This window comes from Eretmochelys imbricata, chromosome 6 (assembly GCF_965152235.1).
Source record: "Eretmochelys imbricata isolate rEreImb1 chromosome 6, rEreImb1.hap1, whole genome shotgun sequence".
In the NCBI taxonomy this organism is placed as follows: domain Eukaryota; kingdom Metazoa; phylum Chordata; order Testudines; family Cheloniidae; genus Eretmochelys; species Eretmochelys imbricata.
In genome coordinates, this window is record NC_135577.1 from 83874732 (window position 1) to 83890499 (window position 15768).

The following is a 15768-nucleotide window of genomic DNA, read 5'->3' on the forward strand; positions in this document are numbered from 1 at the left end:
CTGGATTGCAAAATGTGGTTTCAAAAGAAAATGTATCTTAACTTGTAAGTAATTCTAAACGAGAATTGTTCATATATTGATTTAATGTGGAATTATGTATAATTTTAAAATGTGGATTAATTGCTTGCTATTTTTAAAGAAGGTATGTTTAAACCTGAGTGATCAGGAAGAGGTTATAAAACATAAAAGCATATTTAAGTTGGTAAATGAGATAATTGTGCATGCTAATGATGTATCTCCATGTATTACTGTAATTATGTCAATGATATTCCACAGCTTATCATTAAAATGAACCAGGAAGTTCATTTAAAATCTTCATAAAACATCAAGGTCTGATACAAATCTAACATAGGAATGGAATTTAGAATTGAAGGCGCACATTAGGGTCACCTGATGGAAGCATAATGTGTGGGGATCAGAGTCAAAGGGGATTGCTTCAGCCCTGGGTTACACTGCGTGCAAAGCCTCCATCTGCAGTGGCACAAGGTGCTTGGTCAGCCATTGGTCCCCATAAGTGGCTTTTGCTGTCCCCAAGATGGGTACCGTTGGCCAAGGATGGGAAGCGGGTGGAGCCAAGGGATTTGCTGATTCGGGAGGAAGAGGTTTGAAGAGGAGTGGATACAAACATACTGTTCTCCAGCTGCTCATTAAAGAGCATGAATATAGTGCTGTAAGGGTTAAAGTTAGTTTGTATTGTACATAGAAGCATAGGAATTACCATATTGGATCAGACCAGTATCTGTCCTGTCTCCAACAATGGCCAGTATCTGATACTTCAAAGGAAGAAAACCTGCAACAGTTAGTTGTGATATAACCTGCCCATAGGGAATATCTCCTTCCAGTGCCCAATGGTTAGAGTCTGACTTATGACCAAAAGTTCTGAAGGTTTATATTACACTTTCCAAAGCTCTTGGGTGTGTTTTTGTTCGTATTTATAAGTAAAAATGTGGACATCCTTGTTATCCATGTAAATGTATTTTGAATCCTACTAAGCTCTTGGCCTCAGTGTGTATGTCTACACTGCAATAAAACACCTGCACCTGCCCTATGTCAGCTGACTCAGTCCCGTGGTGCAGCTGACACGGGTCAGCTGAGGGTGTTTTATTACACTGTAGACATACCCAATGATACCTTGTTAGCCTGAGGAACTTGTCAGTGTTTTGAGTGAAAAAGTATTTCCTTTATCTGTTTGGAATTTGCCACTTTTTAATATCATCGAGTGTCCCCCCTGTTCTTGTATTATGAGAGACGCTGAATTGAAGTTCCCAATATAACTTTTCAGTATTCATTATTTTATATGCTTTTTATCATGCCATTTTATTAATCTCCTCATTAAAGGAAATAATTTGTCTTGTCATTCTTCAGATGAGAGATTATCAGTCACTAATTATTCTTGCCCTTATTACTGGAATTCTTCTATTTCTCTAAATGCTTTTAGAAAGGGGGTGACAAGAACTAAACACAATATTCCAAATTAAATTGTATCATTGATTTATGTAAGGAAATATAATAATAATTTCTGTATTATTCTCCATTCTATCCTATTCCTTATGTATCCTAACATTTCTATTTTTGTCCATATTGAACAGAGGTCTTTGCTAATACCAAGTCTTCTTCTTTGCTTGATACAATTAACTGTTCAAATTATTCCCTCCAATTCATGCATTTGTGCATTAACCAACACTGAATGAATCCGTCATTATGTTGCCCATTCATCTGTTGTGAGGCAAATCTGCAGCCAAATCAGGGCTGCTTGCTCAGCTGCCCTTCCAACATTGTCTTCTCGGCAAAAGGATTACAAGGTTGGTGTTTAGAGAGCCAGATTTGTGGGTAGTCCCCATTGGCATATGTTGTCAACATGCTCCTCATGGCCCAGGACCCAGATGACGTGGCGCAGGTGGAGACTTGCCAAGCCATCTACTTGGCGGCCTCCTTCAGCTGGCGTCAAGAGCTTTGGCCTGAAGGCCGAGGATGTTGTTAATTGTATCATATATATGTCAATTTCAGAGCAATTTAAAATCTGCTGTCAGTGAATAACTTGCCTAATGCCCCCTTACTCTGTTCCAAGGTATAAGTTCCTGGTGTTGTGAAGGAAACACCGAAAGACACGGATGTAACCTTCCAATAAAGTAATTGACACAGGCAGTATTGCTTTCCAAAATGAAGTATCATTTTAGTAAAGTAACTAATAATCCCTACTACTATATGATCTAAAAATCCTAAACCAGGTACAAAATCCCTGACACCAATCTCTTATTGCAAGTTAAAGAGCATTCAAACTATAATAGCACATAGTTTAAATGATTCTAAGCAAAGCGATTTGTTACAGCACTCCCAGCCATCTAGTAGAGTGTGGGCCTGCTGCTCTAGCTGGGCATTCACCTTTCGGCCACCAATCTCTCCCCGCTGGAGAATTGGGTAGATCTCGAGGCCAGGGTGGCTGACTGTGGATCTCGAGGACCGGGAGTGGACGAAGGACAGGAAGTGGACGAAGTTGCTCTGGTGCCTTTCCCTATGAGGGAGGGCACTAGTGCTTAACCATCTGGTCCTGTCCGGCACCAGCTGGTCCTCTGGCACCAGCTCAACACCCTGAGCCTGCCCACGGACACTCCAGACAGCCTCCAGAAGATCCTGGAGTTTTTCTGGCTCGGGCTGCACTGGGTCTCTGCAGGTGTCCTGAGCCTTCCCTGGAGGAGGGAGAAAGGGCCTGCTTTGTGTCTGCAGTTGGGTCTGTGTCTTCCACCTCAAGGCCCTGCAGAATTCCTTACAGTGTAGGTAGTAAGGCATGAAGTGTGCTGGCGCATGTTTTCATCCACCCCCTCTGAGGGCTCTGTTACAACCAGCAGCTCTTGTACCTCCACACGAGGGTGTCCCCCAAAACCAACCTGAGCTGCTGGTCTTTTACCAGGACCTCCTCAGGACCTGGAAGCTAGTCTTGGTGACCAGGTCCATGGCAGCCACCAAGGGGGTGAACCTTTTTGCTGAGCCCTTCGTACACATCCCAGCATCTAAGAGTGCAAGAGTCTCTCTTGCTGCACTGGAGGTTGGTCTTTGCTGGTACCACCAGGATCTCCTGGACTACGACTGAGGAGACTGGTTGTATCCCATTGCGGTCAGTTTATATGGGGCTTTCCACCCCTTGTGTCCCCTGTCACGTGTTCCAGGAGGTAATGGCAGCCCTACAGCCTGTCTCTCACATTTTCCTTGAACGGGTCTTGCGGGAGGGTGCTCCCCCTTGCCCGCTTGATCTTTACCGTTGGGCTCTTGCCCCACAAGCCTCCCCAGCTGCCACCTTCCCGCCCTGACCCCCCACTCACCATCTGAGCTGGCTGCGAGACATGCAGCTGATCAGTCTCTGAACCATGCTCAGGAAACAGCTGTATGTGCTTGTGTTCCGCACTGTTCATTTCATCACCCTCATGTCCCACCCGACACCAAGTGGAGGGACCTCCTACCACCCACGGAGGGCAAACAACCCTGATGGGCTAGTCCCCATTCCATCCTGGTTCCACGGCCCACTGGGGATGTTAGTTGGCGGCTCCTTCACGGAGTCATGAGCATGGGCATGTACTTGATGCAGTTCACCACTTCCCCCGACATCTGCTCCTTCTGCAGTGAGAGGGAGACCCTCGCATGCATTTACATTAAGTGTGCCAGATTGCAGCCCCTCTTCCAGCTTCTCCAGAACCACCTCCTCCAATTCTGGCTGAACTTTTCCCTGCACCTCCTGCTTTATGCACACCCTATCCATGACCCCACGAAATCGCAAGATATCCTCATCAACCTTCTGGTGCTAGCCAGGGTGGCCATCCACCATACCACGAGGAGGAAGCTGAATGGGAGGTTGCTCTGTGACTATGGGACCTACTTCTGATCCTCCCTCAAGTCTCTAGACAGAGTTCCTCTGGGCCATGCTCCTTGGATGTCTTTGAGGAGCAGTGGGCACTGTCTGGGGTCTTCTGCTTGTTATCCCCATCTGGATCCCTGATTTTGAACCTGTGACCCACCACTTCCATCCCTTTCTTTTCATTGGTTGTCTCCCATAATCATTTGATGTCTGGGTCTGGTGGCTCTTCCCCTTAGACTGTGAGCAGGGGCCTTTAGATGTGGGCAGGCTTGTGCCCGCCCATCCCCAGTGCTTCAGTAGGTGCACTGACTTAATCTTCGCACAGAGCGTGCAGTGACTCAATCTTCAGGCATGTGGCTGCAGCCTATCCTCCAGGTTCAAGTATTTCCTCAACCCCACCAGAGCTGCAGATCAATCTGTGCAACTACCCAGCCAGAAATCCTCATGCTGCCTCACAGAGTCTCAGACTCTTGAGACTCCCAGCCTGCTCTTGACCCTGTTCCTGTTTCTGCCCCAGCCTTGCCCAAGCCCTGTTCCAGTCTTGTCCTTGCCCTACCCTGCCCTTGCTCCAGCCCTGTTACTGACCTGCTCCAGGCTTGCCTCTGCCTGCTGACCCTGCCTAGACCCCTGGGCTCTGACTACCTGGCTTTGATCTTTGGTCTGTATCTGGACTCTGGCTATGACTGTGACTTGGCTTGTCCCTGGACTCTGACCATCTTGCTTCAACCCCTGGCTTCCATCTGGACTCCAGCTATGGACTCCTGGCTTCACGATGGACCCTGATCTTGGTTCTGACCCTGGCCTGTCCCCAGATCTTGATTCCAGTGCCACTCTTGGCCCAGTCCCAACTCAAAAGTCTGGCTTTGACCTTTCGTCCAGCCACTAAGCCTGACTACTGAGAGGTAGCACCTGACACCTAGCTTTGGAAGGCTCTGATGTTCCTGAGTCTTCTCCAGTTTTGGCTAACCAAATAATTTTGTGTCATCTGCAAATTTTGCAATGTCACTGCTCACCCCCTTTTTTGTGTCATTGATGACTACGTTAAACAACACTGATCCTAGTATAGAACATTGTGACACTCTACATTTTATCATGATGAAAATTGGCCATTTCTTTTCTGTGTCTCAGCCAGTTTCTGATCCATTACTTTGACCAACACAGTATGAGTACTTAGTTTCTCTAGTAGCTTCTTGTAAGAAGCTTTGTTAAGGGCCTTCAAAAGTTCAAATAAAGTACATCAGCCAGTTCCCCTTTATTGATTTCTGTATTAACACATTCAGTTAATTCAAACAAATTTGTAGAGACATTTTCCTATGCAGAAGCTATGCTGGTTAGACCCTAATAAATTTGTGATCTCCTAGATCTCTTATAATTCTATTTTTAATTGTTTTTCAATACATTTACCAGATATATAAATAAGGCTTACTTGTCTGTAATATCCCAGATCACTTCTAGCACCTTTTTAAAACACACAACAATTGCTACCCTTCAATTCCCTGGTATATTAACTTTTAAAAAAAATTAAAATGTGCATGTTTTTGCTTAGCAGCTCAGCAACTTTATTCTTAGATATGTTGTAAACTCTTGGGCATATACCATCTGGACTCAATGGATTTGTTGCTTTTTAAATTATCAGTTTGTTCCAGCCCTTCTTTTTTTGTTACCTCACTCTCTGATAGCGCTTCATTGTTATTACCAGAAAAGAGTAGGTGCCAGGCAGGTATGCTCTGTGGTGAAGAATTGTGCAAAGAAATCATTTAGTTTCTCAGCAATAACCTTATCTTCCTTAATTGCTTGCTTTACCCATGGTGGTCCAGCAGACCCACTGATTTTCTTGCAGGTTTTCTGCTTCTAATATACTTACAGAATTATTTGTTTCTTTTTATATCTTTAGCTACTGTCTTTAACTCAATTAGGTGCTTTTGTAAATCACACTGGGCACCTATCTGCATCTTTAAGCACATAAATACCTTCATAAATGTGGCCCTCGATCCTTTTGAGAACAGTCGGAGATGGCAGCCATTTTGAAAAAGGGCAGTTCTTTGTGGAATTCTGTTGCTGCTGAAGTAGTAAATTTTTGTTGTGAAGAGTGACTGCAAAAAATTTACTCTGAATCCTAAAAATAATAGTCTTCAAAATGTGACCTATGTACAAGATAACAGTAATATTTAGAATCATAGAATATCAGGGTTGGAAGGGACCTCAGGAGATCATCTAGTCCAACCCCCTGCTCAAAGCAGGACCAATCCCCAATTTTTGCCCCATATCCCTAAATGGCCCCCTCAAGGATTGAACTCACAAGCCTGGGTTTAGCAGGCCAAAGCTCAAACCACTGAGCTATCCCTCCCCCCATAGAAAACTATAGATTTAACTATGTGGGACTTTGATTAGTCTGCATTATTCCATTACTAAGAACATTTGGGACCAAGAAAAGATCTGACCTCCAATGGTAAATTTATGAAAAAAAACAATTTTTAACTAAATTTAACTAAAAAAAAATATTCGTGGATTTACTTAAATTCTCAGAAAATTCATTCTGTGCCAAAAGCATATGTACTGAGCAATTTTGGGGAGGATAGATTGTAGTCTTTATATAGAGGTTGCATCTCTTCTTTAAGTGCAAAATTCAACTCTACCTTAATTACAGAGTCAAGACCAGCAACTCCATACTTTTTTTTATTATTATTTATTTTTATTTTTTTCTTTTAGGGTCTTCTTTTACTAGCATCCTTAACTATTTTTTAAAATCCTCTTTTACAGTTCAGTGCAAGATTTCAATATATTTCCTCCTCTAATGATGTTGAACTTAAAATTTATTTTGATCACGGTTACATAGGGGCTCAACTACAGATATTTCTTGGACCAACTCTTGTATTTACTTACATATAAAGGTTTGACAACACCCATGCTTGTGTCTGTTTAACTAGAGGTTTGCTTTTAAACTGTTTTAGTTAAACCAGTGCAAGTTTATAAACGAATACTTATTTCAGTTTAGCTATTTTTTAATTTATCTTAATCTGGTGTTAAAAATAAATTAAGTTAAAGCAAAATAACACACTTTGTAGCCAAACTAAGAGTACCTACACAGGATTTTGCACCAGTTTAATTAAAATGGTTTAAAACACACTTTTAGTTAAGTCAGTGAAACTTCTGAGTATAGACAAGGCTTGCGTGAAGAGTAGCCAGGCCTCCAGCATGCTGTAAATTTAATACTGGTAGAAGATCAGTTTTTAACTGCATTTTATATCATAGGCAGTATCTGTGTTGTGATATAGTAATTATGGGAACTTTTAAAAATTTACCGTATTCAGTGCTGGAAAAATATTTCAGAATTAAGTGAAAATATCCATTGGGTTGATAAATGATTTTTCCTTCAGAACATTTTTCTTCTATAACAGTTCCCTGCTGATTACACAAGCAAAACACACAGTAGTTAGCTCTTGTAAAAGAGAATGAGTTGAATATATAGCTAGCACTTAATTAAATCAATGGCCTACTAAGGACTATAGCATATTTTGTTGTTTGGCAACAAAATGTGCTATAGTTTGGATATTGATTAATATCTCAAAACACTTTTGAAATACAAAAGTAAGAAATATGTTGAATAGTATGTTATCCTGACACTCAAAGAAGTGTTTTTATTTTGTACCTATCCAAAATGTCTAGACCATAGAAATGTCTCAGTTTGAGCTTTTCTGCATCTCCAGAAAGCAATAAAGCAAACTTCCTGTCATTATAAATTACTGCAAAGTTATCTGCTCTTTTTCCAGAAAATGAATAAATTTGAAATATATTTGGTACTAATGATTGTGGATATGTGGAACTCTGCTGCAGCTAATTTTCATTTTAAATGCTAATTTTAGAGATTAAGTAATTCAAAGGATAGCCTGAACTAGAATTTGATTTCAGGTAGCTTCAGGGCTAGTTTAATGAAATGCACTTATGAAATATTGAGTCTTTATGTAAATGTATTTTGGTGTTTTTAATGCAGGAGACATTCCATTGCATGTTAATATAAGAGAGACATGTGATGCCGGCCAGCCTATTGTTATCTCACAGCCTCAAAGTGACACGGTAAGTTTAGTGCTATGAACTTAAAAAAATAAATAAACAAACAAACAAAAATACCCTGAAGAGTGGGGAGGGAGGAGGGAAAGGTCTCTGTTATTTTAAGAGGGGAAACCGTCTTGTTAAAATAAGGAAATAAATCCTGAAAATTTAATTAATTTATGTACTTGCTCCAAAACCGAGGTACACAGGTATGTGGGTTGTCCTTGCTGTCTTTTTCTCTTTGTGCACATGTTTTTGTTTAATTAGTCTGAACCATAGTCTCAGTAGCAAAAGACTCAATCCAGATGCTTGCATGCCAAGAAGAGGAAGGGTCAGTGTCGGGACACACGAGATCTCACTAATAACATAGGTCTTCTAAAGCTGTCTGTTGATCCTTTGGTAGTTGAGTCACGAGAGGATCAAAGGGGAAGGTTAGTTCTGTCAAAAGGTCTGTGTAACAAGAACCTGCACATTGTCAATACCTAGAATATAGTTAGTAGGAAGTGGAGGAATTTGTATACAGGAGGCAATGGGATGTTTCTGTGAATTCACCATAGCATTTTATTGCCAAATGAAAGCACTGGTGTATTGAGAAGGTGGGGGAAAAAACAGACTTATCTTTCCAGAAAAGTAGTCTTGTACATAAGATATTGTCATACATGTTGACAGTACAGTACTTTTCTGCCTAGTACATCTTGCCCTACCCTGTGCCTATCTCCTCTGTTTGGATTGTAAGCTCTCAACAGCAGGGACTGTCTGTTACCTCATTTGTACAGTGCCTATCACAATAGGGCTCAATTTTTATATGGTTACCAACATTCTGGAGAGTAGTAGCAAAACCTAAACATTGTTGTACTTGTTAATTTTGTTTTTAAGAGAGAAGTTGGAGCAGAGTACCTTATAAGACTACTAATAGAATGCAACACATTCACTAGTCTGGGATAAGGCCTGTACTACTATTGATCACAGATCACTATTGATCTGTGAAATGGTTGTGTGATGTTCTGGTTTATCTATTCTCTGGATAGATGAAGAGTCTTCAGTCTCCATTCATCAGGCTGCCACCTTTTACAAGCAGTACTTTCCTATTTAAAGAGAAATACAGTAAAATTCTGTAGATTTGCCATCTACATTTGTGAGTTTGTTTCTAATCTGGCATCTAATTCCTGCCCACACTTGCACTGGTAATGGCATTAGGAAGAAATCGGGGGATAACTCCATTATCGACATCAAGTTAAAGATGAAATAAGTAAATTTTTAACACTTACTGTGCCTCAGTAGAGGGAACTTTTTTTACACTTTCTCATTGTCTTTGTAAGATAATCACTTCCCCCACAAAGAAAAAGTAAAAAGTCACTAATCTTTGTGCAATTTAAAATTGCTTGTCTTCCCCCCACTACTTCTCATTTGAATGAGAGAGAACTTTAATGTATCTCTCTTATTTCTTTCTTTAAATAATATAAAATTCACAGCACATAAACAATGGTTAGAGAGGTTCTATGAGGTCAGATTCTAATCTTCAATATATAACATCCATCATCATGTTTCTCAAATAAACTAAAATTGCGGCTGTTCATTCATGAAAAACCACATATTTTTCAGATAGAGGACAATATGCATTGCACTGTTGAAATTATCTCCACTCTTGTCCTTAGATTCAGAAATATTAAAAACATCTGTTCCGCTTTCCTTAGTGAACTTTTATAAATGAAATAGTTATAGGGCTGAAATAATACATAGCTGAATAAAACAGTGGGCTATAGGGAGAGTGACTGAGTCCTCAGAAAACAATGTGCTGAGTTTAACTGTCACTTTTTAGGTTCTGTTAAGACTAGAATAAAAGGTATATAATCCCCACACCAGTGATGAAGGGGTTAAAGAGACGCTGTGGGCAAGGCTGGTCCTGCCCCTTCAGCCCTGTCAATCATGTCAAGGATGGAATAAGGTCTTAAAAAGAGGAAGTTCTCAGCAGTTGCGAGGCAGTTCTGGGAGAGAGCAGGCAGCTGGGGAGGGCTCTGTAGCTCGTAAAGGAGACTCCTAAAAGCCTTCGGGGAGCTACCCTAAGGAAGGCCATTTACCACCTCCCCAGCCCCGTGCTTAGAAGAAGACAGGGACCCTGATATATTGGATGGGTAAGACAAGTTCAGCAAGCTGATTAGGTGGTTGCTGTCACTACCCTCAATCCCTTTCAGCCCAATCTCCAGCTAAATTAGAGGTACTAAGGACCCTACTATGGGATTATCCTAACAAAACAGATGGAGCATATATATGCAAGGGACATCTGGTAGGGTTTCAGATCCCATGTGAGTAGGCTTGGAAGGATTATAATTTTATCGATAAATGTCAGTAAACATCTATTACCAAGTACACATACAAACCTATGAAAAAGTATTACTATCAATCATTGACATTTACAGATAGACAAAGTGAGAAAAATGCTGCTTGGGAATGTATTAGAGTTTGATTTAAGGTTTTTGAATCTCAACATTTACTGTAATTAAACAATTATTGTTTACCCCTCATTGTCTGGCGTTCCCCTCCGTAATTTCTTGCAACTGTGAAAATGTAAATAGATAAGAATTGGAAAATACTTCTTAAAAATAAACATCAATACTATCCATCAAAATTATAAAAAATAAAAATCAAATTCTGCCAAGCCTACATACGAGGGGGGGGAAAGGTTACGTGTGTGGGCTGAAAATTTATAACTTATTAAAGAACTAGAACAAATAGTTTGTGGAAACGTCAGGTAGAAAGAATAGTTGTTCCTTTTTTGAAATTACCAGTAGAGATCTACAGCTCTCCTGGGTGTGGTGCCTAAAAAAGTTAATGGATAATACAGGATTATCAACCATTTATCTTACCTTCAAAGCTTCCTTTAAAGACAGTATTGACCCTCAATTATGTTGACTTTGATAGTCCTCATTTGATGCAGCAGTAGCCATGGTTAAGGAATGCAGCATAAGGACACAGGTAGCAAAATACAACATTACTCTGTGTTCATTACAAAAATAGTAACTGGTTCGGTCTTCAGTTTGAGGAATATTACTGTTTTGACAAGGCCATGCCCTTGCTCCACATCATGTTCAGCCTTTGAAAGGTTAAGCATGACATTGGAATGGTCAGATCTGAGGGAAACGAGCTTGCACCCAAGGCAGTTCACTGTTTCAATGACTTCCTCTTGGCAGAAAATATGATCAGTAGAGCACAGCTGCCTATTGAGAGCATTTCTGGAGATGACCGAGTGCTTGGGGTCTCACTGGCCTCAGAAAAGGCAGAAGGCCCAGCACAGTTAACATACTTGGGAACTGAATTGGATTCAAAACAGTGTGTATCATGGATACCCAGAGACAGCTTAGATAAGGTAAAGGTGTAGATAAGGACAATCAAAGTTCTACGAAAGCCACCCTAAAACAGGAATAAGTAACTATTGGGGCATTTAAATTTTGCATGTAGGGCAGTGGCCTTGGCTAGAGTCTTTTGTGCCCATGTGGTGGCTGACACTTCTGGAGCCAAGAATCCTCATCGCTTTGTCAGGATGACCAAAAGAAGTAAGGGCCGATTTGGATTAGGGGAAGCATTCTTATAGCAGTTTAATGGGTTATCAGTTCAGTGACCCAGTTGAATGCTAGGATCAGCATTACGGGGACTGTCTGACGCCTCTGGGAAAATTGGTTTTGGAGTTCATTACCAAGGGAATTGGTGTGCATAGAGGTGGCCTGAAGAGTGGTCAAAGCATAGTATAATAAGAGATTACTTCTATTAAGTTTTTTCTGATATTGGTGGCTGTCACTATTTGGGGTGAGGAATTAAATGGTTTTGATTTTAGTCTGACAAACAGGCAGAGATTCACATTAATTCAGAGTCAACGAAGTAATGTGGCTGGTAAGGGCATTTGTATTGCACTGCCGTTTTACTACACAGAAAATATGTTAAACAATGTTTCTGGTGTTGATAATGGGATTGTCCATGCTCTATCTCAGTTTCAGGATGACCGATTACAGAACCTAGTGCTGTTTGCCGCCAAGACCCACAGGTGATGCCTCACAGTTTGTGGAACCATGGCTCCTGATGGCTTTAGGATTGGTGGAAAATTCCATTGCCCCAAGGACATTACGGGTTTATGAGGCTAGTTTTGTTGAGTTCATAGATTAGCATTGAGGAAGCCTTCCGTATGTTTAGTACATCCCTGAGTTTCAGGTGGTGAATTATGTGGTGTCTTTGGTGCATTGTAGATTGGCATCATTGGCTATAGTGAGTCATCTTTAGAGGTGGGCAAATAACTGATTTTTTTGGCTTGTCCAGCAAGCCAAAAAAATCAAAAAATATTCATAAGATTCTGAAAATGACAAAACTTTTTCCACATAAGCAAATTAGAAAAGGGATTGTGTGTCCGTCTGTCCATCCATCCGTGTCCCTTAATATCTGTAGGCCAACTGTTAGGGAACTTGCTTGGGATGTGGTAGACCTAGGTTTGAATCTCCACTAGATATTGCCCCCTCATAGGTGAGCATCCTAACCACCAGACTATAGACTATTTTGGGGTGTGTCACTCTCTGTCTTGTTGAAGCTGTTGCACTGTGTGTAAATCAATATTCATTGAGCCAAAGAGAGAGTGAGTGAGAACAACTGTATAGCCTGGTGATTAAGGCACTCACCTAGAAGGTAGGAGATGTGGATTCAAATCTTCTCTGCCTGATTCATTGGAGGGATTTGAATCCAGATCTACCTCCCAGGCTATGAAGTTGTTCTCGCTCACTCGCTGATTGGAACAATGAATATTTCTATTTATATGTAGTGGAACAGTTTCAACACAAGAGACTGAGAGCAACCCACCCCAAATCAGCTGATAGCTTGGTGGCTAGGGATGCTCACCTGGAGCGAGGGATATCTAGTGAGGATTCAAACCTGGGTCTGCTACATCCCTGGTAAGTGCCCAAACCACTGGGCAAAAGGTTATAAAGGGGCAGGTTGATATGGACTCAGTTTTGCTGACATGCATAAAGGTTTTCTCAATAAAAACTAATTAGATCAAATTTGCAAATTGATTAAAACTGCATTTTTTTAATGAATAAACTATTGGTTCAAAAATTTTCGCCAACTTGTAGCAGCATTGCTGGCCTGTCATATTGTTGCACGCTGGCAGGATTTACTAACACGTGGAAAATTCTTACTAAGGAAGCTTTTGGAGGGATGGTCCAGAGGAGAGGGATGCTGCATAGGTTTCAGGCACCCCATAACCATAAAGCATTTGTTTCAGTGATTGGAAGCTTTACCTACATTGGGGTGCATGTGGATTTGTTTAAAGCTGCATTTGTCATTGCTGTTTTCAGTGCCTTCAGGGTTAGTGAGGGTGTGCTAGTGTCAAGGGGACAGCTCCAGGAGTGCCCTCGAATTGGTAGATGTGCAACTTAAACAAGGAGCAGTGCCCTTGAAAATTAAGGTATTTACAACCCTATCAATCCAGAAAAGGAGCCACAGAAGAGCTAAGAGAATGCTTGTATGAACAGGTATGTCCAGTAAAAGAGTTTGTGATAACCATGTGGATGCAGGAGCAAGGCCCTTTATACCTCTGACTAGGTACCATTTGCTGTGGTAATGGGGGAGGCATTAGCCCATTTGGATCCCAATCTGGCAAATTATGGCATTCGTTCTTTTAGGATGGGTGCAGCGCTGTTCACAGCACTGGAGGGTTTTCAACTCTCAGAGGCTGCAGGCAAGTAAATCGGACTGAAATATGACCTATAAGCAGACGGTCAGCTTGGCATGTGTTACAGCTGAGCTTCAGGTGTGAGGCTGTCCACCTGCAATGGTTTGGGAGAAGGGGCATGTTGTCAGATCAGCTCATGCCTCTTCTGCTCTTGTAGATGTCTGAACTACATCCATCTAATATCCTGATTGCTCAGCTCAGGGGAAATGATCTGGGGGCCTGCCTTGGGGTAAATTTGTGAATTAGGATTCAGAAGGGCATGGGATGGAGTAGACTGACAGAGCATGAGATTAATTCGGTCAGAAATATTTGCAAGGTGAGTATGGCAAGGCGTGGTCAAACCAGCCCATGCGGTTAGGGCTTGGAAGAGCATGAACTGTGATGTTGTCAGAGTCATCTTTGGACATGGGGTGGCTCAGGGACATCTGGTATCATGTGCCTGAATTTTTAGATGTGATAGAGTGCCCCTGTTGGACAGAGGGTCTGGCATTTGGCTTGGAGACTTTAGGAATTGGATTAGGCATGAAATACATAACAGGCTGTGGGGTGAAGGTGTGACCACACTAATTACTGGCACCCCGAATGTGCCAGTGCAGATACAGGCTAAAAAAAAAAAAAACCGCTCCCAGAGGTAAATGAGACCTGGGACCTTTTGCCTGTAAGGAGAAGGTGAGACCTAAAGTCTTTGCAGACCAAGGTCTCCTTTGGCATTCTCTTCCCCTCTTGTGTGAGGGAGGGCATGAGGATTGGAAGTTAGTTGAGTCCTGTGGGTAAACTGAAGAGGGTCTACCCTGAGTATATGGTGGGAGTCTGGAAACTCTGCACTGGACCCAATTAAATGCCTAGTATGTGAGAGAGGGTGGGTCGATAGTGCCCCTCTCCATTGTTAAGTTAGTAGAGTTGCAGCCTGCTGTTTTAAATCGATCCTTGTGTGTGTCTTTCATTTGCACACAGTTCAAAGATACGCAGGAAATTTCACTCCTTTTCCTGAAGGAAACCCTCCACACTTTTCCATACATCTTGCTTCTGCTGATTCAGGAACTTTGTTGCCATTTATCTGCTCACCATTCCTGTACCCATCTCCCCAAAGAGGGGGAGTGGTTATATAACAAAATCTAAAGCTGGAATTTCGCTTTTTTTGTCTGGCAGTATTATATGCCAGTTTTCGAGGGGTGCGTGTGTGTGTAGAAGTAGAGTGGCAACTCCTCAACACTTCTCCCTTGCAATATACCTCCTCCCTCCTGTAAAATAAATACTGACAGAGCCCAGGCCGCACAGCATTGGTGAAGAAGGGACTGTGCTGCTTAGGCTCTACTTACACACACTCTCTTTCTGTTTTCAAAGCATTTCTGCTCCTTCTTGTGCTCTTCTGCTCCCCTCAGCCCCACAAGCAAAAGGAAGGAGTTTTTGACCTCCAAGTAACTATCCAGTAAGTTATTGATATATTTGAAATTGTTGGGTTTTTGTTTTTTTTTAAATTTCCACAGATGAACTGCTTGCTTTCAGAAAGAAGGACTATAAACTAATTCCTATTAGAGAGCCTCCAAATAACAAAGGAAAAACTATAATCTCTAAAGATTAATCATTTTGTATTAATAGGAAGGTAGCTGTGAGTGATGGATACGAACTCAAAATCCTCTTCCTCTCTCCATGCCCTTTCCACCCAAAAAGAAAAAAGTTTCTATTTTTGTTGCAAGCCATCTTCTGTTGCTTAGTAATGAGAGAATAAACAACTGAACTCAGCCGTATTATTCAAGTCTACAGATGGCACATTAAAAAGATCATGAATAGGAGAAAAAGTTCAATATATGTAGAGTTGAGTTTGTGTAATGAAGGGAGTATTGATAATTGGAAATCCTGTTTAGACTTTTCACATATGTTGTTTGTGTTACTGCCATTTTATTAGCTTTGGATGAACGACTGAATTTCTCACCAAGATAGAGATTTCACTTTTTAATCACTTTGGAGGAAACAAGTCTAGGTCAAATCACCTAATTAAACTATTCTCTAACCTTGATGTAGGAAAATTAATCTTGCATTTCTGAAATCTTTTAAAACTGAAATGCGTTGTTAAAAAGTGACCAACAGTTTTATGTTCCATTCATTGGTATGTGTATATTGATGTTTACTGCCCAAATCCTGGTTCAGTCCACAGGAACTG

General features: G+C 41.3%; 1 protein-coding gene across 2 annotated transcripts in view; it reads left to right on the forward strand.

The window, feature by feature from the left end:
* NUBPL (NUBP iron-sulfur cluster assembly factor, mitochondrial) overlaps nucleotides 1–15768 on the forward strand; it is a 150416-nt gene that overhangs the window by 125630 nt on the left and 9018 nt on the right. For both annotated transcript variants that reach the window (XM_077819011.1, XM_077819012.1), the window contains one exon: nucleotides 7839–7921. In XM_077819011.1, the coding sequence (XP_077675137.1) occupies nucleotides 7839–7921 (83 nt within the window). The remainder of the gene's footprint in view (nucleotides 1–7838; nucleotides 7922–15768) is intronic.